This window comes from Myotis yumanensis, unplaced genomic scaffold (assembly GCF_028538775.1).
Source record: "Myotis yumanensis isolate MYYU_CA2020_CCGP unplaced genomic scaffold, mMyoYum1.0.hap1 SCAF_9, whole genome shotgun sequence".
Lineage (NCBI taxonomy): Eukaryota > Metazoa > Chordata > Mammalia > Chiroptera > Vespertilionidae > Myotis > Myotis yumanensis.
Window position 1 is genome coordinate 46,611,477 of NW_027223760.1, and position 27,686 is coordinate 46,639,162.

Here is a 27,686-nt window from a genome sequence, read left to right on the forward strand (position 1 = left end):
TTGATTCTGGTCAAGGACATGTACCTTGGTTACGGGCATGTCCCAGTGGGGGGTGTTCGGGAGGCAGCTGATTGATGTTTCTCTCTCATCGATGTTTCTAACTCTCTATCCCTCTTCCTTCCTCTCTGTAAAAAATCAATAAAATATATTTTTAAAAAAGAGTAGGGGCTTTAATAATATCTATCTCACAAGGTAGTTGAGAGAGTTATTTGATGATATTTAGTGTGGTGTTTTGGTGTATAAAAGACAATTTGCAAAGCTTGTTTATTTGTTATCTTTTGTGGCTTCTCAGTATTAATATACTTTTCTTCACACTATATATGAAATAAGTGAGTGATGAAAATTCTTTTATTAAGTTATTCTCAGAAGGATCTTAGATTCTGGTTATATATTAATTTAGAACTTATTTTGGAAATTTTATGAATACAGATTATGGTATGAGCTTAATCTTCTTGACTTCTATGGCTTATATACTTACTGGGTTGAAAAATGGATTCAAGCCTAGAAGAATTAGATATTTTTATCCTGTGACCTATGAAAGATCTGTTTTGTATAAATATATGTCCCATTATATATACTAGGCTAAAATACTTTTTATGAATTAATTTAAATTATACATGATCTGTTTAGTCCTCAATGAAGGGTCATTTCATATCCAGAATGCCATATTTACATGAAATATTTTTATTCATACCCTTTGAGCAGAAAGTGGGAAATGCTATAGGCAACGTAGAAATAAGACAGGTAGATAAATATGCTTTGTTATATATAGAAAGATGAAATGATAGTAGAGTATACAATTTTATTATGGCTTTTATCTGATTATTTAATACTTCTTAACCAAGACACTTGTTTGATTCATAACATTTATGAAATGACTGGCTGGAGTTGGAAAACATTGTTTATAGCCATAAAGTAGTATAAACTTAGCTTTTCAACTTTGACTCTTGTTTCTCTTTTATACTTCATATAATTTTATATTTCTCCCTAGCTGCCTTAGTTTTATTGAGGTATAATTTTACCATTTAAATTGTATATATATTTAAGGTGTACACTGTGATGTTTGATATTCAAGTGTGATTTTGAATGGATCATCTTAACCTCATTAGTTACGTGGCTCCAATTCCCTGAATCAGCTATGATGTGAACTCCTGTCATTTTCATGAACTTTTATGAATCATCAGATTCTTCTTATTTTTTTAAAACATCGATTATTAATATTTTTGAATGTATGTACTACCAAATTAAGTATAAGGATAAGGTAATAATCATAAATAAATTGAAGAGTGAGGTTTTTTTATGTTTTTAAACTAATGTTTATTGAAAGAAAAAGTTTTGTGTGAGTCCAGCCAGTGTGGCGTAGTGGTTGAGAGTCGACCTATGAACCAGAAGGTCATAGTTTGATTCCTGGTCAGAGTACATGCTGGATTCCCAGTGAGGGGCGTGCAGGAGGCAGCTGATCAGCTGGTTGATGATTCTCATTGAAGTTTCTATCTCTTTCTGCCTCTCCCTTCCTCTCTGAAATCAATAAAACTATATTTTTAAGAGTTTTGTGTGAATGCCATTTTATAGTTTTAAAATAAAAAATGATCTTTCCTGTGATTTTTTTCTAAATAGTAATATATGATGTATCTCTACAGAACATTTTTATATTTAAAATGTGTCTATTTGTACTTTCTTGAAGGATTGATTTAGGAAGAAGAATTTGGTGTTTACAGATTGTAATATTATGTTGCCATAAAGGTGATATTTTGTTTGTTTGTTTACTTTAGCTTTGCTTTCCAGAAATTATCCTTAGGGAAAAAATAAAGGAATCAAACTTGGATAAAGAATTCTTAGTTAGGATCTTCAGTTTTTAAAGTGTTATGGTCCATATGGATCTAATTCCAGGATATTCTATCTTACGTATTTCAACAGTAAAAACTTCATTGTATTGGATTCTACTAGCATAGAATTGTGAATTATTTAGATGTGAGTGGAATATAGTTCATTTTTATACTGTTGGGGGCGAGGGGAAGAGAGGATTGTTAAGTAGATTGATTGATCTGAAATTAATCTCCCACCAGGTCAGCCCTAAAGACATAGCAGTCATCCTTCTTCCTATCACAAAATGTCTGTGATAGAGACAGACAGTAATATGTATGGAAAATCTCCACATCCATCGGGGTTGGCATGGCTATATAGTACTGCCCCTAGAGGAAAGTTCTTAAAGGAGTGTTCCTCACCTCTTCATCTCCTATCTCTAGATCTGCTTGCCAACCTTCAATGAATTTGTACCAGTAAAGAACCTCACTTTAAAAATGATTAGGACTTCATAAAAATTATTTAAATAAGTATAAGGCAGTGATTTGTAGAAGAGGGTCAATCCAATAACTTCAAGTTTATAGTTATTCTTATGAAGACCAAAAAAACCTGCACTTAGAACTTTAAATCACTGAAAAGAAAATGTATTGTACAGTGCTTTTTGCATAGTAAGCACTCATTAGATAATTTATGTTTAACCACTATATCTGTTTTTGCCAATGAGGCATTTTTCCTAGGCATGAAAGAGACATAAATACAGTTAACAGAAATATAATTGTTAGCTCTAAATAGAATTCTATTTAAAGTCATAATATATCAGGAAATTGTTTTTATACAGGTAAATGGTTGCAGTTTTGTGATGAGAACAGGAAAGTCTACAAATTTATTAAGGGTACAGTATTTAAAACTACTCATGATACTAATGTTTTATACTATTTAAAACCATCTGGCTTACTAACAAAGTTTTTTCTTGCATGTACTTCTTTCTGTGGGTGAATCCTAAATGCTTTTAATATTTAACAAAACAAAAGTATCCACCTCTTGTTATGAAACTCAGTGTGACAGAATTTGCAGATATATTGTTTTTGCTTTTGAGGTATATATTACATTAACAAAAAGTAGGTTGCCATATCAGTAAACTCCCAGGTGATGAATTAAAGTGGACGTTGCTTTGAATATTTGAATTCCTCTTCCTGAGGAATGTTGCTAGTACTGAATTTTTCAACATCTTGGATTGATTTAGGAAGAATTTGGTGTTGATGATTCTTATTCTGAACATGGAGCACAGTACAACCCGACCCACCTAGAGATGACAGAAAATGAATTGGTTGGAAAACAGCATGAAATTGAGGAGCTAAACAGAGAACTGGAAGAAATGAGGGCCTCCTATGGGACTGAAGGACTACAGCAAGTATGTTTACCTTATGTGGTTTCTGTTACAAAAATAGGAAATTTGAATGACAGTATATGTACATGTTTTAAAGATGAGGTTATTAAATGGTAGCTTATGGTCATCTACACTAATAAAAGACAAAGATGCTAATTGACTGTATCTTCGCTATGCCCTAAGCCACGCCCACCAGCCAATCAGAGCGACTATATGCAAATTAAACCAACCAAGATGGCGGCCGGCAGCCACGGAGCTGGAGCAGGCAGGAGGCTTGGTTGCCCAGGCAATGGAGGAAGCCAAGCTTCCCGCCTGCCGTGAGCCAGCTGTGGCCTCCGCTCATGGCAACAAAGTTTCAATTATAGAAGACAAATAAATCCCAGATACCTGCTTCCAGCCAGCCTCCACTGGGAGCTTGAGTGGCTGGGGGTTGTGGCCAGCCTGCAAATAGCCATCAGCCCCTCACCCAGGCTGGCCACACCCTCATGGGGTGAGGGTTCCCACTGGGGGGCTTAGCCAGCCTGAAAACGGCCCTCAGCCCCTCACCCAGACTGGCCAGGCATCCCAGCAGGACCCCCCACCATGAAGGGGCTGTGGCCAGCCTGCAAACAGCCATCAGCCCCTCACCCAGGCTGGCCAGGCACCCCAGGGGGGACCCCCACCCTGAAGGGGCTATGGCCAACCTGCAAACAGCAATTAGCCCCTCACCCAGGCTGGCCAGGCACCCAGCAGGGAACCCCACCCTGAAGGGGCTGTGGCCTGCCTGCAAACAGCTATTAGCCCCTCACCCAGGCTGGCCAGGCACTCCTATATAATAAAAGGGTAATATGCAAATTGACACTAACAGCAGAATGATTGGGAATGACTGGTCACTATGACACACACTGACCACCAGGGGGCAGATGCTCAATGCAGGAGCTGCCCCCTGGTGGTCAGTGCACTCCCACAAGGGGAGCTCTGCTCAGCCACAAGCCAGGCTGACTGCTGCCAGTACAGCGGTGGTGGTGGGAGCCTCTCCCGCCTCCTCAGCAGCACTAAGGATGTCCGACTGCAGCTTAGGCCTGCTCCCCGCTGGCAAGTGGACATCCCTCGAGGGCTCCCGGGCTGCCAGAGGGATGTCTGACTGCCAGCTTAGGCCCAATCCCCCAGGGAGCGGGCCTAAGCCAGCAGGTGGTCATCCTCTGAAGGGTCCCAGACTACGAGAGGGCACAGATGCACTGGGCCTCTAGTCTGATAATATTTGTGTATATATATATATATCATAGCTTCACTTAAAAATAGGATTTCATTAACAGGGCTAATAAAACATGGACTGTTATTTAACTTTATGAGATAGGTAGGCTGAAATCACTTCAGTAGAGTAGATGTTTTTTGTAGTCAGCCTGAGAGAAAATTATTGTGCATACCACATCAAAATATGATGATTTAAACTCATTAAAAATGTCAGTGAGTCCTTGTCAGTAACCTCTGTGGTTAAAATGACATCTGTTGTTTTTGGCAGTCAATTATAAAAACAAGGTGAAATAGGACATCAGTGAGGATGAGAGAATACATTTCAGTTTCATTTTTTCCAGAAAAGAGTGAGGATTGAACCTGTCAGGAGGGTGTTGCCTAGGAACAGATTGAGGCATTCCTAAGTGTAAAGGCACTGCCCTTCTAGAAGTAGATACATGGACAAGTTAGACATAATGTGTTTTGTTTCTAAATTCAGATAATCTTTTAAAAGTTGTTTTGGAAGTAATAGCTGTCAAATATGGAAGGTTGCTTACAAATTGTAATAATTCTGCCAGTGAATTTTGAAATCATATTTTTAAAGAAGTTACCTGTAATAATCTGTTTTGTTTTAAAAAGTAAGTCTAGCACTTATTAATTTAACTGATGTCTTTTAGTTACAAGAATTTGAAGCTGCTATTAAACAAAGAGATGGCATCATAACTCAGCTTACTGCTAATTTACAACAAGCAAGAAGAGAAAAGGATGAGACAATGAGAGAATTTTTAGAATTGACAGAACAAAGTCAAAATTTACAGATTCAATTTCAGCATGTAAGTATTACTAATAGAACAAAGTTTATTAGATCTTTAGTAAACAATTGAACTTTTTTCACACTTTCCAAAATAAATTTAAATTTGTTTAAAATTCATTTGCCTATTATGTATCATGTTGAAAAAAACTACTAGTGAAGACCAGTTGTTATGTTAACCAAGAATTTAAGTCATATTTCTCTAGTGGCTTCTTGCTTTTATTTATTTGTAATTCACCTTTGTATTTTTAAATCCTACAAAACCTTATAAATCTGATTGGGTAGAGTTTTACACAAAATAACATATAGTCACATCATTTTCCAACTCTGGTATGCTTTTATTTTAATTAGAGTCATAGGAATCTAATTGTATTAATCAAGATTTCTGATGGCAAGTAATGGAAAATAATTGAAGATAGCTTAAGCAAAAGGGGGAATTTAATGTAGGGAACCTACTTATCCTACAGAATTCAAGGCAGAACTGCAACCAGGCTTCTGAAATAGATTGGGATCAGAGACTAGAAAGTCATCAGGAATTCAGGAAGTACTGTTTTTCAGGCCCCATTTCTCTCTGCTTGTCTGCCCCAGTCTTACCACTCTCATTAGACTACTTTCCCAGCTTTATCATAGGAAAAATAATCTTATTGGTTTAGTTTGGATAATGTGCCCATACTCTCTGATCAGCCATGACAGTATGTTTGCTGAGGTCTAAAGCCTGTAAATTCAGCACAGTTCCCGGAAAGAATTGTGAGCCAAGTTAATACCCCCAAGAGGTGTCTATTCCTTAGTGCAGTCACTTCAGAATTTAATATTTTGTGGTTTCTTTCTATTTTCAAGTTACAGGCTAGTGAAACTCTGAGAAACAGCACTCACAGTAGCACTGCTGCAGATTTACTACAAGCCAAACAACAAATTCTCACTCATCAGCAACAGCTGGAAGCACAAGACCATCTATTAGAAGATTATCAAAAAAAGAAAGACGACTTCAAAAAGCAAATCAGTTTTTTGCAAGAGAAAATTAAAACATATGAAATGGTATGTTTATTTTAAAGAGGAAACTTCTAACAGCTTTTTAATTAACTTTCAAGTTTTGTATGCAAGTGTTAATCTTTTTGTTATATACATGAATCACAAAATGTTATAATTAAGAAAAGCTCTTTAAGTTTGTAAAATAATTTCAAAATCCATTAGGAATCTAACAATAATAGTTTTAAGATAGTAACTCATTACTGAGTTCCTTGAAAGGGATGAGTTTAGGTTAAACTGAGTTTTAAGGTGAATTCATAACTAGAATTTCTATTTTTATTCATCTACGGGTATTCTCATTTTAGCCATGGTTATTAAATTCTGAAAATATTTTTAATATATTTTTATTGATTTCAGAGAGGAAGGGAGAGGGAGAGAGAGAGAGAAAAATCAGTGATGAGAGAGAATCATTGATTGGCTGCCTCCTGCACACCCCACACTGGGGATCGAGCCCGAAACCCAGGCATATGCCCTGACCAGGAATCTAGCCGGTGACCTCTTGGTTCTGGGTTGACACTCAACCGCTGAGCCACACCTGGCTGGGCATGAAAATATTTTTATGGTATAATGAATTTTCATGGATTTTAGTTAGGAAAAATAAAGTCAGTTCTCTTTATTCACTCTAGTTAGATTTTATATACTTGCCTGGAACACTTACTTAGCAAATGAGTGCTCCTTGCACGCGCGCGCGCGCGCGCGCGCACACACACACACACACACACACACACACACCTTACATAGATTATAATCTTAAATCCTAAAACAACTCATCCTTGTAGATTATATTTTATTTATTTTTTAAAAGATAAAATGAGGTTCAGAAGTGTTAAGTGACTTGACTGTGGCCACCCCACTAACCGTTGCCAGAGTTGGGATTCAAATTCTGTCCAACTGGCCCAGAGTCAGAACATCTTGCACTACACTGCACTCCCCCTACTATCTTTCCTCTCCATCCATCTTCCCCATGTAAGAGCTGAAACAAGAAGACAGAGTGTGGTTGCCTTGTTTGATATCAGCTGGAAATATGCATGTCCAGCCACTCAAATTTTTTGCCACTCTGTGCACTTCTGAAAATGCCTAAGAGGATTGATTTCGGAGTTAAAAGTAAGTGTTAGCAGTAGATGAATTCACAAATACAGAATTTGTGAATAATGAGGACAGACTGTACATGCAATACAGTACTTTTTATAAACTTAGGAGGTTCTTCTGCAAGAGGTTGAGAAATTCCAAGACAAGAGTATTATTTGGTTAATAGCAAACGTATTAGCTAGCATTTATTTTTTGTTCACTTGCTACCAGACAGTATTTAAAGTATTTTGCACATGTTAACTCATTGAATCATTACAACAACCTTCTGAGGATACCAAGGCAAACCAGGATGAAGCAATTTGCCCAAGTACAAGGTAATAAGTTGGCAGAACCAAATATCAAACCGACGTAGTCTGACTTCAGAGACTTTGCTCTTAGGAAAATAGAAAATAAACAAATGTAAGATAAATGGTCATGCTTTACAACTGAGGTGATTTAAAGATCATTAAGTAGATGTTTGCAGAGCACCTGTTTTGTAACATGCCCCTGCAAGAAATAGTGATGCTTAAAATGTGTTCTTTCCTTTACTGGAACTCATGGTATAGTGGACTATGTACACAAGACACCACAAAACAAGGATAAGTGTAGGTAAAACATGTGTTGAAAGTTCTGAGTAGGTCTGGCTTCATAAAGGAAGTGATTAAGGGTAGGCTTTAGGGAGGAGGTGGTGTATAAAGTAGGTCAATAAGTTGGAACAATCTCTTTTTAATTGCGTTTTGTTTCCTTGAAAGTTGGCATAAGTGTGGTACATAACAGCTACTCAATACTTATTTGGTAAATAAGTGATAGAGATGGGAGAACATTTTTTAAAATATATTTTTAAATTGATTTTAGAGAGGAAGAAAGAGGGAGAGATAGAAACATCAATGATGAGAGAGAATCATGAATCAGCTGCTTCTTGCATGCCCCCCACTAGGGACCAAGCCCACAACCCGGGCATGTGCCCTTGACCAGAATCGAACCTGGAACCCTTCAGTCTGCAGGCCGATGCTCTATCCACTGAGCCAAACCAGTCAGGACGAGATGGGAGACATTTTTGACAGAAGGTGGAGTGTGCATAAGAACGTAGGTAATACATGTATAGGGAATAAAAAGTAGTTTAACTAGAAAATGATAGTCTTTGAAAATGACTCTTTCCATGATGAAAGTAGAAAGACAATCTAGTTTAGAAGCCTGGAAATGGAATTTTATTGCATTATATTATATTTAGTTGGCAGAATAATGTAAGATTATTTAAAATTTAAATAATTCATTGATGTAGGGGAATAACCTTGGTTGATTTGAAAGTTAGCAAGAATACTTTATTGTCAGTTCATCACCTATATATTTTTTCTCCTTTGTCTCCCCTTTGAATGACTTCTCCTGAATAGTAGTTTCACCAGAGTAGCTGAGGGATTAAAGCATTAGGGTGATAGTTGAAACTGTCTTAGTCCCCTAGACAACTGCTTGATAAGTCCAGTTACTCACATTATCTTAATCCTCTGAACTTCCCACAGTGCAGTAGTCACAGGCAAGAAGTATATTATTCCCTACTCTCTCAGGTCTGTGTCCAGAAGTAGAGGGGTTGTGTCTTCAACCACAGGGCTGTCTTTTTTTTTTTTTTTCAATATAAAATAATAAGTAGTTTAAAACCATCTAGTTTGAAATAAACAGTACTATGAAAAATGAACCATGAATTCTTATTGTTTAATAGTTAAGTGTAGAATTATTGTTGTTTGCTTACAGTTATATCAAGTGATGGACAATTTTGAATTAATGAAACTGTTCTGCGAGGGTTTTCCCCCCCACAGAAAATCAGGAAACAGAAATGTTGCAGATATATAACAAAGTTCACATTTCCAAGACTAATTACTTATTTAACAGTTTAACTGAAGTTGACCTCAATAAACGGATTTTACTTTCTTATAGGTTCCAAATGCCTTATAGATTTTTTTCTAGTATACAATTATATTATATTTATATATTTATATGTAAATATATTTCTTTTGCTTTAACAATTAATAGATTTATTTTAGTGACAAGCATATTCTGTGAGATAAAGAAAATAATATCTTTATTTTATAGACGAAAACACTGAGATTTCAGAGATTAAGCTGGTTTAAATATCATACAGTAGGCTTAGTCCTTGGTAATAACTTATGGTGACATTGGATGGGATATGTGATACCAACGCAGAAGCTGATAGGATTTTGCTCAAGTAACTGCACAGGAAAGCATTCATTATCTAAGTTAATTTATATAGTAAAGAATCTGGTCTTTTACTTGTAGGGTCAGAAGTCCGATTTGGTTTTTATTTTCTATCAACTGAGACAAGCTGAGAAAATCTGAACTCAGATTTTCCAAGTTCAAGAGACTAATTTTAAAATCTTGAATACAAGATTTTTATTTTATTTGGGGTGGGGGTATTTATTTATTGTTAATCCTCACCAAAGGGTATTTTTTTTTCATTGATTTTTAGATAGAGTGGAAGGAAAGGGGTGGGGGAGAGAGAGAGAAAACACTGAGGGAGAGATACATCCACTGGTTGCCTCCTGCACGTGCCCCGACCAGGTTTGTGCCCTTGACTAGTAATGGAACCTGGGACCCTTTGGTGCATGGGGTGACGCTCTAATCACTGAGCAACATTGGCCAGGGCTTAAATATAAGATTATTATTTTATAATGAAAAATAATTTTTCTAGAGACCTGTATACTTTAAGTTCCTTGGATTTTACTTTTGAAGAGCCAAATAATAATAAAAGAAAGTTGTTTAGTGAGCATGAGATCAAGGAATGTTAAAAGAATCAAATATTCAGGGCATTAGGCTGTGAGAACCTGATGTATTCATCTCACAGTAGGAATGATCATGCCTCTGGATTGGAATTCTTAAATTCTGTTTGCTGCAAACCCCTACATTGCTTTCTCCTCTTGGAATGCTTTCCCAGAAGGATCAGAATTCTCAGTCTCATGGCACCTTTATTCTCTTCCCTAGACTGACTACACATGAATGGACTCCGCCAATTCCCTCTGAGGCTTTCCTTTTTCTGGGCTTTGACATTGTTTCTTTATATATATTAATGTCACTCAAAGTGCCTTTACTAGTAAGTCCCCTTGGCCTGGGACTCTTGTCTCCTTAAGGCAGTGGTTCTCAACCTTCCTAATGCCGCGACCCTTTAATACAGTTCCTCATGTTGTGGTGACCCCAAACCATAAAATTATTTTCGTTGCTACTTCATAACTGTAATGTTGCTACTGTTATGAATCCTAATGTAAATATCTGATATGCAAGATGTATTTTCATTGTTACAAATTGAACATAATTAAAGCATAGTGATTAATCACAAAAACAATATGTAATTATATATGTGTTTTCTGATGGTCTTAGGCGACCCCTGTGAAAGGGTCGTTCAACCCCCAAAGGGGTCGTGACCCACAGGTTGAGAACCGCTGCCTTACGGTGATTTAATTTACCTACTTATATTCTGTTCCATTCTTCGGATTTTACTTTTTTCTTTGTTTTTGGGTCTACAACCCTTAACTACATAGGCAACTAAGTAACAGAGAGAAAACTTCAACTCCATGGTTCCTGCTTGACTTATTTTGGTATAAGACTCCTGTGTATGATTGTGCTTAATGATAATCACAGCTTTGGCAAGTATTCTGGGTTTAGGCTTACCTACAATTCTAAAATAGAATCCCAAACCAGGAAAAAGTATCTGTCCCACTTGCAAATTTCTTTTGAAACCAAAAGTCTAGGACCAAGTTGATATGTCATACATGGTAGGGTTGTCTTGCATGTCGCTTGAGGTTCGATCACTTAAGTGCTGCATATCCCTAAATTTCTAATTCACTTAGCCACAGGAATGAAGTTAAGGCACTGGCCCATCAAATACCTTCAGGTTATTAGAATACACTGGAGGAACCTTGATATTTAAGACTTTCTTCTAGAACTATAAATTTTCTCACTGACTTGAGAAAATTGAGGGACAGCCCCAGCAGTCACTTTTTATACAATTATGTAAAAAATCTTACTTTCTTGGTAATGAGGTTAAGTGACATAAGTTCCTAGGAACTAAAAATGTCATTTTTATATTTTCTTTTTTTTCTTTTTAAAGGAACAAGATAAAAGAGTAGAAAGCTCAAATAAAGAAGTTCAAGAAAAGGAGGCAATCATTGAAGAATTAAATACAAAAATAATTGAAGAAGAAAGAAAAACTCTTGAGCTAAAGGATAAAGTCACAGCTGCTAACAAATTACTGGAAGAATTACAAGAACAGGTTGTACAAAAGAATCAAGAGATAAAAAATATGAATTTAGAGCTGACTAATTCCAAGCAAAAGGAAAGACAGTGTTCTGAGGAAATAAAACAATTAATGGGGACAGTTGAAGAACTTCAGAAGAAAAACCATAAAGATAGCCAATTTGAAACTGATATCCTGCAAAGAATGGAACAAGAAACACAAAGAAAGTTAGAACAACTCCGGGCAGAGCTGGATGAGATGTATGGACAGCAAATAGTACAGATGAAGCAAGAGTTAATAAAACAACACATATCACAGATAGATGAACTTAAAACACAACATAAGGGAGAGATGGATAATGCTTTAAGATCATGTCCAAATATTACAGTTAATGAAGATCAAGTAAAGTTAATGAATATGGCAATAAATGAACTGAATATAAAATTGCAAGATACTAACTCTCAAAAGGAAAAACTCAAAGAAGAACTAGGAATAATTTTAGGAGAAAAGTCTGCTCTACAAAGACAGCTTGAAGACCTTTTTGAAGAATTGAGCTTTTCAAGAGACCAAATTCAGAGAGCTAGACAGACAATAGCTGAACAAGAAAGTAAACTAAATGAAGCACATAAGTCCCTTAGTACAGTGGAGGATTTGAAAGCTGAGATTGTATCTGCATCCGAATCCAGGAAGGAACTAGAATTAAAACATGAAGCAGAAGTTACAAATTATAAGATAAAACTTGACATGTTAGAAAGAGAAAAGAATGCTGTGTTAGATAGAATGGCAGAATCACAAGAAGCTGAATTAGAGAGACTGAGAACACAGCTTCTGTTTAGTCATGAAGAAGAACTTTCCAAACTAAAGGAAGATTTAGAAATTGAGCATCGAATAAATATTGAGAAACTTAAAGATAACTTAGGCATTCACTATAAACAGCAGATAGATGGCTTACAGAATGAAATGAGTCAAAAGATAGAAAACATTCAGTTTGAAAGAGACAATTTGATAACTAAGCAGAATCAATTAATTTTGGAAATTTCAAAGCTAAAAGATTTACAGCAGTCCCTTGTGAATTCAAAGTCAGAAGAAATGGCTCTTCAAATCAATGAACTTCAAAAAGAAATTGAAATACTCAGACAAGAAGAAAAGGAAAAGGGTACCCTTGAACAAGAAGTTCAAGAATTGCAGCTTAAAACTGAATTATTGGAGAAACAAATGAAGGAAAAGGAGGATGACCTTCAAGAAAAATTTGTGCAACTTGAAGCAGAGAATAGTATTCTTAAAGATGAAAAAAAAGCCCTCGAAGACATGTTGAAAATATATACTGTTAACCAAGAAGAAAGATTAATTTGCACGGACTCCATTAAGTCCAAATCCAAAGATGGTAGCTGGCAAAAAGAAATAGAAATACTCACTGAGCAAAATGAAGACCTCAAAAAACAATGTACTCAGCTAAATGAAGAGATTGAGAAGCAACGAAACACTTTTTCATTTGCTGAAAAAAATTTTGAAGTTAACTATCAAGAGTTACAAGAGGATTATGCTTGCCTTCTCAAGACAAAAAATGATTTAGAAGACAGTAAAAATAAACAAGAGGTAGAGTATAGAAGTAAGCTTAAAGCACTTAGTGAAGAACTTCATCATTTGCAAAGAATAAACCCAACTACAGCAAAAATGAAAAGTTCGGTGTTTGATGACGAAAAAATTTTTATAGCAGAATCATTGGAAATTGGTGAGGTGGTTGAGAAAGATACCACAGAACTTATGGAAAAACTTGAGGTAACCAAGCGAGAAAAATTAGAACTGTCAGAAAGACTGTCTGACCTTTCTGAACAATTAAAACTGAAACATGGTGAAATTTGTTTTCTAAGTGAAGAAGTCAAATCTTTAAAGCAAGAGAAAGAGCAAGTTTTATTGAGATGTAAAGAGCTAGAAGTCATAATTAGCCATAATAGGACAGAAAATATAAGTGGATGTGATGTTCAATTAAGTTCTTTAAACGATGGAGTTGTGACTATGACAAGCAGGGAATCTGAAGGATCAGTTTCTAAAATAAATAAAGATTTTGGTGAATCAAAAATAGTGGAGGATGAGAAAATACCTTTTGAAAATATGACTATTGGAAAAGAAAGCAAACAAGAACAGTTGTGTTGGGATCACTTGCCATCTGTGACAAATGAATTATCACTTGGGATAACTGAACCAAGTGACAATGATAAACTTCAGCAGGAACTTAGTGTACTTAAATCTGAACAGGTATGTTTACTTACTTATATATGCTAAAGTGCATTGCTAATGTGTGTTACATACTAAAAAAAGTTTTTATTTTCCTAAGACATAAATTAACCTCATTACAGGAGAATGAAAATGAACCCTGTAATATAGTTTTCATTTGGGCCTGTCATTTACTTATTATTTCTTGTATCTATTTTTCTTAAACATTGTTGGCTTTCTTTCAGTTCATCTGTGTTGTACATTCTGCTCAACAAATAAAAAAATAGTAATGGTTTCACATTTTCTTTGGAAAGACAAGAATTTAAATAACTACATTCAGAATATAAACTTTACAAAAGTTATTTTTTACTATTTTGTTATAATCCCAAAGATCAGTTTCAGAATTTTAACTCATACCTGTGTTTTCAAAGTTCCACAACTGAAAATCAACTCTTAAATTTAAAGTACTCTATATAGTTGTTCAGTAGTTGTGAAACTATATTTCCCTGAAAAAAAAAATCTCAATTTAAGCCCAGAGTTTTCTTTGAGTATCGTTATACCTGAAAGGGGAGAAAAAGTATTAATTCTAGAATACAGTTAAAGAATGCATGTAATAAGTAATAATAGATCACTCCCAACAATTTATATTTGCTAGATACTAATATTAGAAACAATAGGAAAATTCCACTGGGTGTCTTATGTAATAATATTAACTCAATCTTTGTGTTTCTTCATTTATGTAACAAGTATTTACTGAATCTCTTGCCAGGTATAGGTGTATAATGGCAAACAAGACAAAGATGATTCCAGATCTCAGAGAGCATATATTCTGGTGATGGAGGCAGGCAGTATACAAGGAAACAAGTAGAGTAGTTAGAAATAGTGGTAAATCCTAGGAAGAAAATAAAACAGATAAAGTGATAGAGAATGAGGGGTAGTGATGTGGCAGCATTAAATAGGGTGGTCAGAAAAGGTTTCTTGGAGGAATTGACATTTGAACTGAGATTTGAATGACAGGGAGGAGCCTACCACAAAGAAATCAGAGCAATTGTGAAAACATAGATGAATTTGAGTTGCAGAATGAAAGTGTGTTTAGTTGATTTTGAAAGAGAAAGAGTAGAAGAAGAGTTTGAAAAAGTAAGAGGCCAGATCTTGGGGAGCCTTACAGACTTTATAAGATGTTGAGATTTTATTTTATACTAGAGGCCTGATGCACGAAATTCATGCATGGGTAGGGTCCCTAGTCCTAGCTGGTGATCAGGGCTGATCTGCAGGGTGACTGGCGGGGTGATCAGGGCCCCCCCACTGCCACCTGCCTAGGCTGCCCTGGGGCCTGCAGGCTGGGGGCAGCTCCTGCATTGAGCATCTGCCCTCTTGTGGTCAGTGTACATCAATAGCGACCGGTTGTTCTGCTATTTGGTCAATTTGCATATTAGGCTTTTATTATATAGGATACAGTAGGAAGCCACTGGAAAGTTTTCTCATTATTCTAATATGTTCATATTTATAATATATCATATGTGAAGATAGTTTCCATTTTAATAACTTAAATAATTAAGAAATTCAAATTGCATAATTATTAATGATTTGCCAAATATCTGGAATTGTTTTCAAAACCTTAAACTGGTTTCAATTTAATTTAATCCTAAAATACCAGAAATCATTTAAAAAGCATTATTAGGAGAGGACCTAAATTTGAAGATAATAAAATGGTCACATTTTTTCAATAGGAATTTTATTTCCTCTACTAAAGACATTTTCAGTGACATTAACTTACAGAAAGTGAAGAGAGGCAAGCCTGTAAATTGTCCCTGCCCACTCATCACTACCAAGACAAACCCCCTTATTGGTAGGAGGAGAGTGAATATGTGTGTATGGAAGGAAGCTCACAGAAGAAACTGAGCAATAGTTTACACAACAGAGACACCTAAGAGCAATCGAAATATGCTTAGAAATAATGCTAAGGCCACACAAATTATTACTCCTGGGACTAAATAGAACAGATATCTCGCACTGAAACCAAAATAAATGTGGGTGCTAAGATTTTTTTATAATTAAAGGTAACAAATAATAATTTGAAGTATAATTCCATATGAATATAATTAGGAGGTTTGAGCAGGAGGAAAATAACATCACAGAAGTCTCATCAATGTCGGGATGCAAGGAAGAGGGAGGAGTGGCAGAAATGTTATCGATATGATTGATTATTGATGCTTGGGGACAACATGGATTGAAATGTATATGTGTAAAATTGAAGGTAATAATTAGAATTGAAAAATGTATTGGCATTTAGAAACTACAAGAGGAACATCTAGAATATCAGCTCTTTGATAGCAAGAACCCCGTCTGCTGTATCCCTAGAGACTAAAATGATATCAGACACAAGATAGGCAGTTAATAAGATTCTTTAAATAAGTGAATAAAAGAAAGAATAAACAAAACAAAGCCAGTTTATCAAGAACCAACAGTGAAATAGCATAGGCCTTCATTTTAAATTATGTTTTCAAATTGATATAGGTTATTGATCATATTTTATGCTTTTTGGCAAATATCCTTTTGATATTTGGGGTGGGGAATTAGATCCTTACCCTTTAGAATACAATAACTCCAGATTGGTTAAAGATGTTCACTTAAAAGGAAATTAGAATCTTGATAGGGACTTTAAATGAAGACAAAAATACACAAGAAAAGATTGATAAATATCATTATATCTGTTTTACAAATAATACAAGTTGAAGGACTGGGATTACACATTTGCCACATATAGTAAAAAAAAGGGAAGGTTAATCTGAAGAAGGTGTAAAGAACACTAATGTAAGAAGAGGATTACATTTATAGAATTGAACAAAGGATATATAGACATGTGTCTCAGAATAGGAAACCAAAATGGCTAATAAACATGAAGGGATACTTTTAACTTTATAAATGGATGTAACAAAAAAACAGCATTTTCTAGCCCTAGCTGGTTTGGCTCAGTGGACTGAAGGGTACCAGGTTCAATTCTGGTCAAGGGCAAATGCCCAGGTTAAGGGCTTGATATCCCGTGGCGGGCATGCAGGGTGCAGCCGATCAATGATTCTCTCTCTCTCTCTCTCTCCCTCCCCCCCTCCCTCCCACCCTCCCTCTCTCTCCCTTTCTCTTTGAAATCAATAAAAAAATATTTTTTAAAATGTGTAAAAAAAAAAAAAAGATGCATTAATTTAAAAAAAAAAAAAAACTAACAAAAAAAAACCCAGTATTTTCTACCCATCAGATTGCAAAATAAGTCTCAGTAAAAAGTGTAGTGACACTATGGGGGAGATGAGGACTCATACACTGCTAATGTCAATATACATTGGTATAATTATATATAAAATGTTTTGGGCCGAAACCGGTTTGGCTCAGTGGATAGAGCGTCGGCCTGCGGTCTGAAGGGTCCCAGGTTCGATTCCGGTCAAGGGCATGTACCTGGGTTGCGGGCACATCCCCAGTAGGGGATGTGCAGGAGGCAGCTGATCGATGTTTCTCTCTCATCGATGTTTCTAACTCTCTGTCTCCCTTCCTCTCTGTGAAAAATCAATAAAATATATTTACAAAAAAAAAAAAAATGTTTTGGTAAAATCTAATACAGTTAATGTGCATAAGCTACAACCCAGATATTACATTTCTAGGTGGCTGTTAGTGTGGTCCCTGACCAGCAACTTCAGTATCACTTGGAAACTGGTTAAAACTCAAATTCTCGAGCCCCACAACAGATTTCCAGAACCAAAAATTCTGGAGGAAGGGCCTAGCAATCTGTTTTAATAAGCACTCCAGATGAATCTGATGCATGCTAAAGTTTGAGAATTACTACATTAGGAAAGCACTGGCACATTTTACAAGGGATGTGTATAAGAATTTATTGTAACTTTTTTTTTAAATATAAAAAATTAGAAATAATCCAGTTTATCTCCAGGAAGGAAATGGAAAGACTGTGGTGTATTCATATATACCATACTACAGTCCAAATAAGTTAACCTGTATCTACATGGATAACTCTCAGAAGGATATTGCATGAGAAGAGTGGTTTGTAATATAAATACCATTTTGCACTATTTATGTGAATTCGTTAGAACACTAAATTCTGGTACAGTACATTGCCTACAGATATGTTGAGAAGTGACAATGTAAGTAGTGGACTGGACTTGTAAGTAACGTGATAATGATTGTCTCTGGAGAAGGAGGAATGGTAGTATGATAGATTAAATTTCATTTATATTTTGTTTTAAGCCAAAAGAAGTGTGTAGGGAGGAGAAATCTTTTTTTAAAAGACAAAATATTAGTATTTGTTAATTTGGGTGTGAATATGTAGATGTTTATAACATTTTTCTTTGTATTCCTTTACATTTAAAATATTTTAAAACAAAAATAAGAGATGACGCCATACTGGCTATACCAAATATCAAAATTTACCATAAACTTGTGCTAAAGAAAGCATTATGGTATTTTCCTTGAAAAAGTTAAGTGGAGCAATGCAGCAGAATGAAAAGTGAGAAAAAAATTAGACTTCACTTTTCTTAGATGAATTGTTAAACTATAATTTCATGTATTTTCCATTTTGTGGTCAGTATATGCAAGAAAATAGAAGTTAAATTATTTGATTTGTCATTTTAAAATTTTCTAATGTATATACATTCACTTTTAAGAATGATTTAAGGCTACAGATGGAAGCTCAACGTATATGCCTCTCTCTGGTTTATTCGACTCATGTGGATCAAGTTCGTGCATACATGGAAAATGAAAAAGATAAAGCTCTTTGCAGTCTTAAAGAGGAACTAATTTTTGCTCAAGAGGAAAAAATCAAGGAACTTCAGAAAATTCACCAGTTAGAGCTACAGAATATAAAAACACAGGAAACAGGTAAATGATTTTTGACAAAATTATAAGTATTATGAAGTAAATAAGTAAATAAGTGATTCTGTTCTTGTCTAAGAACCCATAGTGGAAGGTAATTGTATATCTCAGTCTTGGATTCATTTGTTTATCAAGTGCTTATGAAATCTGAAATCACTGAAATATGTTCCCAAAGGAAGTCATAATCCAGTGGGAAAGGACTATAAAATAAACTGTTAGAATACAGTAGGATCATTTCTATAATAGAATGAATAGAAAGAATGGTAGGAGAGAGGAAAAGTCTAGTACTTCCTTGGAGGATGAGTAGTGGGCAGTGGGCAGGAGTAGGGAGGTTGGAATTTTAGGGCAGGCTCCTGAGATTTAAACCTGCAGGTGTGACAGACCGCATCCAAATTGGAGAATTGAGAGTGCAAGGTGTGTGAAAAAGTAATGGGGGATAAAGCCCAAATTATTGGCAGGAGTTTGATCAGGAATAGCTTTATATTTGAATATTCTCGGTACACACAGAAAAATGATTGCGGTATTTCACTAAGAAATTTGTATTACATGTCTTTTCTTATGTTTATCTTAGATGCCAGTCATAAAAGCAAGTTATCTACCCTGCAACATATTGAAAAAATTAAACGACTTGAAAAACAGGTCCAAGAATTAGAAAAACTCATATCCTCTTTGCAGCAACAGTTGAAAGAAACGGAAGAAAACTATGAGGCAGAGATCCACTGTTTGCAGAAAAAACTTCAAGCTATTAGTGAGTCCACAGTTCAGCCAAGGTATCCATCTACTTATAATTTCAATCAATAGTATTTGTAGCTTAGTAACACTCATAGAATGGTTGTTTTAAGGGGGAAAAAGTAACTTAAGCAAAGTTATTTGAAAGAGATGGGATGTAGTATTATCAAGAAATAAGAACAGGAGATAGTTATCTTAAAATGTGTAAAGTAAATGTTAATGTAAACCAGACATTTTATTATAGGAATCTTACTTACACCTATATTTTATAAGGGTGCTGGTTGTTATTAATCTGCTGGATTAAATGAGGCAGTGTGCATGTTCTTGTTGTTTATTGTATGCTAAGTCTTTACTACTTTGACATGGGGAATACACGAGGACTCTAAGATATGAGCATTCCAGTCATGGCTGGACTTCCCCCACTTGATTGTCTAATGCTCAGATTCACCATGTCCAAAATAAAACTCTGGATCCTCCCCTCAAAATATGCTTCTTCCGCAGCCATCTCCATCTATGGTGACTCCTCTTCTCTCAAACCTCACTTTCACTTATCAATAAATGCTGTTACCTGTACCTCCAAAATACATCCAAACTGGACCACTTCTCACCATTCCTCTGATCACTGCCATCGTCATGTCTCACCTGGATTGTGGCAGCAACCTTTCTCCCAGCTTCTACCTAAACTCTTCCCCAGAGTCTGAACTCAACACAGTTCTAGAACTTTGCTTTTAAAATTTAAGACAGATGAGGTTATTCCAATGTTCTTGTGTTCTTACACTGCTATTATGGGGGCCTACATGATGTGGCCCTATTACCTCTCTGACTTTATCTCCGACAGACTTGCCTCTCATTTACTGTTCTCAAGCTAGTCTACTTGAGATCCTCAAATCGTGGATATGCTCCTGCTTTAGGGACTTCTCATTTCTGTTCTTCGGTTAGTGAACATTTGATCCTGTTAAAATATCCATGGAGCCGAACCGGTTTGGTTCAGTGGATAGAGCGTCGGCCTGCGGACTCAAGGGTCCCGGGTTCGATTCCGGTCAAGGGCATGTACCCTGGTTGCGGGCACATCCCTGGTGGGGGGCGTGCAGGAGGCAGCTGATCGATCTCTCTCATCGATGTTTCTGACTCTCTATCCCTCTCCCTTCTTCTCTGTGGAAAATCAATAAAATATATTTTAAAAAAAATATCCATGGAGACATTTGGTCCACACCAAAAAGTCTTTGATATTTAAATCCCGCTCTTCTGCGAGATTCAAACCCCAACGCATCTACCTAACCTCTGTGCCATTACCAGCTAGACTACCGAGGTTGAGAAGGGTCATTATTGGCAGTACATTCACCACATAATTATTCAACCAATAAAACATGATAGTATTTTTATGTATTAGTCCTGTAAACCAAAAATATAAATAAACATTATGGGCCATTTGAACCCAGGGACATTTTCTAACCATGGATGTTTTGAACAGGATCAATATCAAGGTCCCTTTGGCATGGACCAAATATATCCATAGTTGTTTCTGAAAGGACCAAATTTCAAGGTCCTTTTCATGTGAACCATGCATTTCAGTGGACATTTTGAAGAGGACCAAATGTCCTGCAAGGGTTCCTTTTACCTAAGTGATCTTTCTCCAGGTGCTTGCATGCCCAGCACACTCACCTCCATGGGGTCTTTACTCAAATGTCATGTTTCCAAGAGACCAATTCTGATCACCCTGTTTAAGTTCAAATCACCCCTTAGAATTCAGCGTCCTAATTTTCTGCTTCATTTTTTCATATTATTTAATATTATTTATTGTATATATAAAATTAAAAATGAGAGAGAGAGAGAGAGAGTGTGTGTGTGTGTGTGTGTGTGTGTGTGTGTGTGTGTACTTTGAGGGTAGTTTGTTTCACTTATTGACTGTCTCCTATGAAGTGTTAGAAAGGTGGAGGTTTTTGTCTGTTTACATCACTGATATGTCCCAAACCTTATAATAATTCCCTATGCACAGTAGATGTTCAATAAATATTTGTTAAATGAATGAACAGTTAATAATACTTTATTTGGGAAGTATACTATAGTGTATAACTAGCTCTGTAAAGTCCTCAAATGTTTCATCTAACTGCTTGTCTCTGCTGTCCTTGGACTGATGTCTTTATAGACACCTCAAGACAATTTTTTTTCGAGAAAATAGTGAGTGTCCACAGTTCCTTGGAAGCAGTATGCTTCTCCTTTGATTCAGGGTCTGTATTTAGGCTTTGGAATTGGCCCAGCCTTTTTTTAAAAATATATTTTATTGATTTTTTACAGAGAAGAAGGGAGAGGGACAGAGAGCCAGAAACATCGATTAGAGAGATCGATCTGCTGCCTCCTGCACACCCCCCAGTGGGGACGTGCCCGCAACCAAGGTACATGCCCCTGACCGGAATCGAACCCGGGACCCCTGAGTCCGCAGGCCGACGCTCTATCCACTGAGCCAAACCGGTTCGGCCGGCCCAGCCTTTTAAAGCTTCCATTTTATTTGAGATCAGGTGTCCCCAAACTTAATCATGCATCAGAAATTTAATTTTGAATTTTATATTATTGAAACTTAATATTATTTTTTAATACTTAAAATTGCAGACTCAATAGCTTTGAGATGGAACCTGGACACTTGTATTTGTAACCAGGTAATTCTGATGCAGGCAGTTCATGGATTGCCACTTGAAAACCACTACTTTAGGTTTCCTGATGGGAAAGAAAATAGGAAGATAGCAAAAACTCTCTAATAACCAGCTACAATATTTTAAATAGCCTTCTTTTAATTAGTGATGCTTTTTCTCCAAAGCATGAAAAAAGGGGAATTTTCTGAAATGTAGGCTTACTTTGCTGTTCCTGCATTTGAACTTTTGCCAGCTTGCCACCCTGTCTCAGAGTTTCTATACTCAGTGGAAATGTATTGAGAATACCTTTCAAGTAAAATCATTACTTCCCTCCCCCACCACCATTGCCAAAGAGACATTTATTAACCACCATGCTCACTCTTACTAACAGTAATGAGTCAAAGTCATTTCTTGTAACTGTCATCATACATTTGGACACAACCATAACACTCTTTGAATAAAGAGTATAGTGTTCTAAGGTAGACGTGAACTAGTTTAAGAGAAATAACTGAGTCATTCATTTAACACATTGGTTATGTCATACTAGAAGCCTCTTAGGGATATAGTATGGAGTTAGAAGGACCATGGGCATAAGAGTCAGACAGACCTGCATTTGACCACCTCTGATTTGACTTTTTATTGCCTGTTATTTGGGGCAGATAATTTAAGCATCTCAATAAGAGCCTTGGCTATATAGCATGGAAGAAGCTTTAGATGTATATAAAGCTTCCCTTTCCCTCATGAGACTTCTATCTAATCATTGAAACAGTAATTATTCACAAAATAATTTTTTAAAAGTAGTGATTGGGGAATGAAACATGGTGATACAGCCAAAGTGCTAGAATTTAAATCCATCTTTGTGTGATATTTTTCACTGTCCATCCTGTACATTTCTGTAATATTAGAGTGGCTCTAGGAGAAAAGAAAATCAAGGGATGGATATGAGACATTGAGGTGGAATAATGTTGGGAGCAAAGCAGAGGAGAAAATCAAAGTTGATTTTGTTGTTTGGGATTAGAGAATATGGAGAAAAATGGTGCATAAGTATAAATAAAGAAATCAGGCTGGTGGGGAATGGGACCTTAACTGTAAGAGAGGAGCAGTGAATTCGGTGTTAGCCAGATTTTTTTAAATTTGGGATAAATAATTTCAAATGCTATAAAGCTACAGAATGAAGTCAGTGTAACTTAGCAGCACCTTTTTGGAGTTTGTATCTTAATGGCTCAATAAATAATCAGGAGGGTTTTCTAGGCTATGACAATAATAATGAATACTGAAGCCAAGGATCAGAATAGTGCATATAAGAAGCAATTAGGAAACAGAGACAAAATGTTGAGGAAGATAGGAGAACCAGGAAAGGTCAGAAAAGAAAGTCAAGGGAAACGAGCTTTTCCATTTGTTTCACATGAACATAGACTATGAATATAGGACAGGAATAGGTGATTCATAGCAGAAGAAACTTACTTGGCCGATAGCATTTGAAAGGACATGTCATCTCAAAAATAAAGACGTGTTCTAACAGAGTTTTAAGACTGTTAAAATTTCATGTTGCTGAAGTTTTGAGAAAATACTTAAATGATACTGTTTTGGGAATAAAATTAATATAACATTTTGTAATCTGGCATTATATTAAAATTTTAAATATTAAGCCTGACAATTATGATTTTATCATATAAAAACATCCATAGATTATATTTATGAGGATCTGTATTGTAGTATTATTTGTAGTAGTGAACATTTGGAAACAATCAAATGTCTATCAGTAGGGGATTAGTTATGTGTAAGTTATGAAGTGGGACAATGACAACTTGTATCCGGCCTTTAGGGGATGGCCAACTGAAAGAAGAGAATGGGAGAAAGAAAGGAGGAGGAGCTTAAGAGGAGGGTGGAATGGAGAAGGCGACATGAGTGTACACGAAAATGGGAGTGAGAAATTATATCAGCTAAAAAGAAAATTTTAATTTTACCCTTTAATTTTTTACCCATAGTTCCTAAATATTAATCTTACCTTATTTTTATGACCTAAGTTAAGCATTTTAGGAACTTTTTTACAAAATACCAAAAGATAACACAGATTAAAAAGAAAAACATTTCAGACTGTATAAATTAAGAATCTTCCCTTCACTGTCACTGCTCCCAGTTCCACTAGAGGTAATCATTGTTACTTTTCACGTGTATTCTTCCAGACTTCTTTTTTGGTGTGGATGTGTGTGCATATAAATAACTTTTAATAAAAATGAGATTTTATAAATTTTTTTACTCAATAATGTTATAGAGAACACTTTAAAATATCTGTACCTATAAATAACTTTGTGCCATACATTTGTAGTTGACTTTAGAAAATGACATGATCCTGGCCAGTGTTTCTCAGTAGTTAAGCGTCAATCCATGTACCAAGAGGTCACCTGTTCGATTCCTTGTCAGGGCACATGCCTGGGTTGCGGGTTCCATCTCCAGTAGGGGATGTGCAGGAGGCAGCCAATCGATGTTTCTCACTCTCTTTCTCTCTTCCTCTCCCTAAAAACCAATAAAAACATATTTAAAAAATAAAATAAAATGACATGAAATTCATTAGTGATGTTAAAGTACTCTTTCAGTTATGTTATTTTACTTTTAAATGGAAAATTAATAACTAATATGTTTTAAAATATAATATCTGTAACTCTTGACCTATCATTTTTGTTTCCCCTGCTCCAGTACACACATACATGCATGCTTTAAATTTGGATTATCAGTAAAACTCACAACTCTAATGTTTCACCCTCTTTTATTTATATTTAGCTTCTCCATTGATTCAGTGGTAATTACTGAATCTGATGTACAGAAAACCATGCAAACTGGAAATCATCTAAAACAGAACATGGATGGTACAACAGAGGTATTATATCTTTAAACTGTAATGTGTACTTATTTTTTTCTTACTGTCATTTCTATGTCTGTGGTTTAGTGATTATCCAATAAATAGTTGCTAAGAAGTAAGCATCATAAATATGAGGATAATACCTTATATAAACTACCCAGAAGAATAGAGGGGGTTTTTTTCCCCCTGAATATGATCAGTTTAAAACTTTTTTTATTTTGTATTATATGGGCGGCATAACAAATTAGTTTCAGTGCCTTGGCCAACAGCTTTTCTTATCACCATTGGAAGTTGGACCAGACCATCTCTAGAGTAGGGTTTAGGGGTCTCCTGAACCAAAGATGGTAGATTGGGACAGTGGATGACGCTTCCTTCAGCACTGGCTATCTACACTAATAAAAGAGAAACATGGTAATTAGAGTACGACCGCTACCCTTTTCATTGGCTAATCAGTGAGTATATGCAAATTAACTGACAACCAAGATGGCGGCCGGCAGCCAGGCAGCTTGAAGCGAACATGAGGCTTGCTTGCTCCAGTGACTGGCGGACTCCAACGTTCCCCGCCTGCCGCTGCCGGCCTCTGACTTGGCAGTTTGAAACATTGTAACAAATATAGAAGCTAAACAAAACCCCAGAAACCAGCTTTCAGCCAGCCGGGATCTCAGAGCTGGAGTTATACATTGTTTCGATTATAGAATGCAAACAAACCAGATACCTGCTTTCAGCAGCGGAAGCCTCAGAGCTAGAGCCAGAGCTAAAGCTGGCCCAGAATTAAAAAAAATTTTAAAAAAAAAGAAAAAAAGGAGCGGTTGGGAGCTTCAGTCAACCACCAGCCTGAAAGCAGCCCTCAGCCCCTCACCCAGACTGGCCAGGCACCTCAGTGGGGACCCCCACCTTGAAGGGTGTGTGACCAGCTGCAAACAGCTATCATCCCCTGACCCAGGCTGGCCAGGCACCCCAGTGGGGACCCCCACCCTGATCCAGGACACCCTTCAGGGCAAACCAGCCAGCCCCCAGGCCTCTATCCTATATAGTAAAAGGGTAATATGCCTCCCAGCACCAGGATCAGTGGAGCCGAGAGGCCTCTTGGCACCGGATCAGTGTGACAGGGGTCAGCGCCCAAACCCCCTGATCGCCCTGCGGCTCTGTGTGTGACAGGGGGCGGGGCCACTACCTCCCTATCCGCCCTGCTCTGTTCGTGACAGGGGAAGGCGCCCCAACCCCCTGATCAGCCCTGCTCTGTGCCTGATAGGGGGGAGCTCTCCAACCCCCTGATCGCCCTGCGGCTCTGTGTGTGACAGGGTGTGGAGCCCCAACCTCCTGATCGGCCCTGCTCTGTGTGTGACAGGCTGTGGCGCCCCAATCCCTCCCCCCCCCTCCACACACAGGCCCTGCTCTGTGTGTGACAGGGTAGAGCCATAACCTTCCCATCGGCCCTGCCCTGAGTGTGACAGTGGCTGCGCACCAACCCCCTGATCGGCCCTGCTCTGTAGGTGATAGAGGGCGGCGCCCCAACCCCCTGATCTGCCCTGGTCTGTGTGTGACAGAGGGCGGTGCCCTAACTCCCCTATCGGCCCTACTCTGTGCGTGACAGGGGGGAGTTCCCCAACCCCCTTATGGGCCCTGCTCTGTGCGTGACAGGGGGCAGCGCCCAACCCCCTGATTGGCCCTGCTCTGTGCGTGACAGGGTACAGAGCCCCAACCCCCCTGATGGTCCCTACTCTGTGCGTGACAGGGGGCAGCGCCCCAACCCCCTGATTGGCCCTGCTCTGTGCGTGACAGGGGGTGGCGCCGCAACCTCCCCATCGACCCTGCCTTGAGTGTGACAGGGGGCGGTGCCCCAACCCCCCAATCGGCCCCACCCTGAGCGTGACTGAGGGTGGCATCGCAACCTCCCAATCTGCCCTGCTCTGTGCATGACAGGGAGCGGTGCCCCAACTCCCAAATCGGCTCTGCTCTGAGCCCGACCAGGGGCTGCACCTAGGGATTGGGCCTGCCCTCTGGCACCCAGGAGCAGGCCTAAGCCAGCAAGTCGTTATCTCCTGAGGGGTCCCAGACTGCGAGAGGGCACAGGCCAGGCTGAGGGACCCCTCCTCCCCCCCCCCCCCCCGAGTGCAAATTTTTGTGCACTGAGCCTCTAGTGTTATATATAAAAGCCCTCATCTTTTCCAGTATATGCCATCTAGGTGAACCACCTTCTGCCTCTCCTCAGTGTTGTGTCTATTCCCCATTTATGGCCACTTTTTTTAGAATTATAACTGTAAAACAGCTGGTCTTAGTAGATTTTTAGTTCTTAAGTCCCACAGGAAATAAAGACCCTTGCTCTCATTCTGGATGCAGAGGAGAGATGTTGGCTACCTTTTTTATTCTTTCACATTCATTCCATTTGGAGTATCTCTCTGTATGACATTCAGATATTTGGTAAAGAAATACTTGCATGCTGAGAACAAGTTTAAATTTTTTTAAAAATATTATTGATTTTTTACAGAGAGGAAGGGAGAAAGGGATAGAGAGTTAGAAACATCCATGAGAGAGAAACATCCATCAGCTGCCTCCTGCACCCCCCCTACTGGGGACGTGCCTGCAACCAAGGTACATGCCCTTGACTGGAATCGAACCTCGGACCTTTCAGTCCACAGGCCGAGGCTCTATCCACTGAGCCAAACCGGTTAGGGCACAAGTTTACATTTTTAAAAATTTGTTTTTTATATTTATAAAAATAATTTGTACTTATAGACAATTGGATACTATTCATGTGTACTAAGAAGGAAAGAAATTTGCTTATAATTTCATGAGCAAAGGTAGCCACTGTTAACATTACTTAAAATTAAATAAAT

General features: G+C 37.4%; 1 protein-coding gene across 5 annotated transcripts in view; it reads left to right on the forward strand.

Annotated features, from left to right (window-relative positions):
* The window catches only part of AKAP9 (A-kinase anchoring protein 9), a 123,591-nt gene that overhangs the window by 24,093 nt on the left and 71,812 nt on the right, over positions 1–27,686 (forward strand). For 4 of the 5 annotated variants that reach the window (XM_070424222.1, XM_070424223.1, XM_070424225.1 and 1 more), the window contains exons 4-11: positions 2,642–2,695; positions 3,047–3,214; positions 5,080–5,235; positions 6,051–6,248; positions 11,422–13,803; positions 18,426–18,639; positions 19,205–19,403; positions 24,771–24,867. In XM_070424222.1, coding sequence (XP_070280323.1) covers positions 2,642–2,695; positions 3,047–3,214; positions 5,080–5,235; positions 6,051–6,248; positions 11,422–13,803; positions 18,426–18,639; positions 19,205–19,403; positions 24,771–24,867 — 3,468 coding nt within the window. The remainder of the gene's footprint in view (positions 1–2,641; positions 2,696–3,046; positions 3,215–5,079; positions 5,236–6,050; positions 6,249–11,421; positions 13,804–18,425; positions 18,640–19,204; positions 19,404–24,770; positions 24,868–27,686) is intronic. The other variant, XM_070424224.1, reaches the window with a different exon arrangement.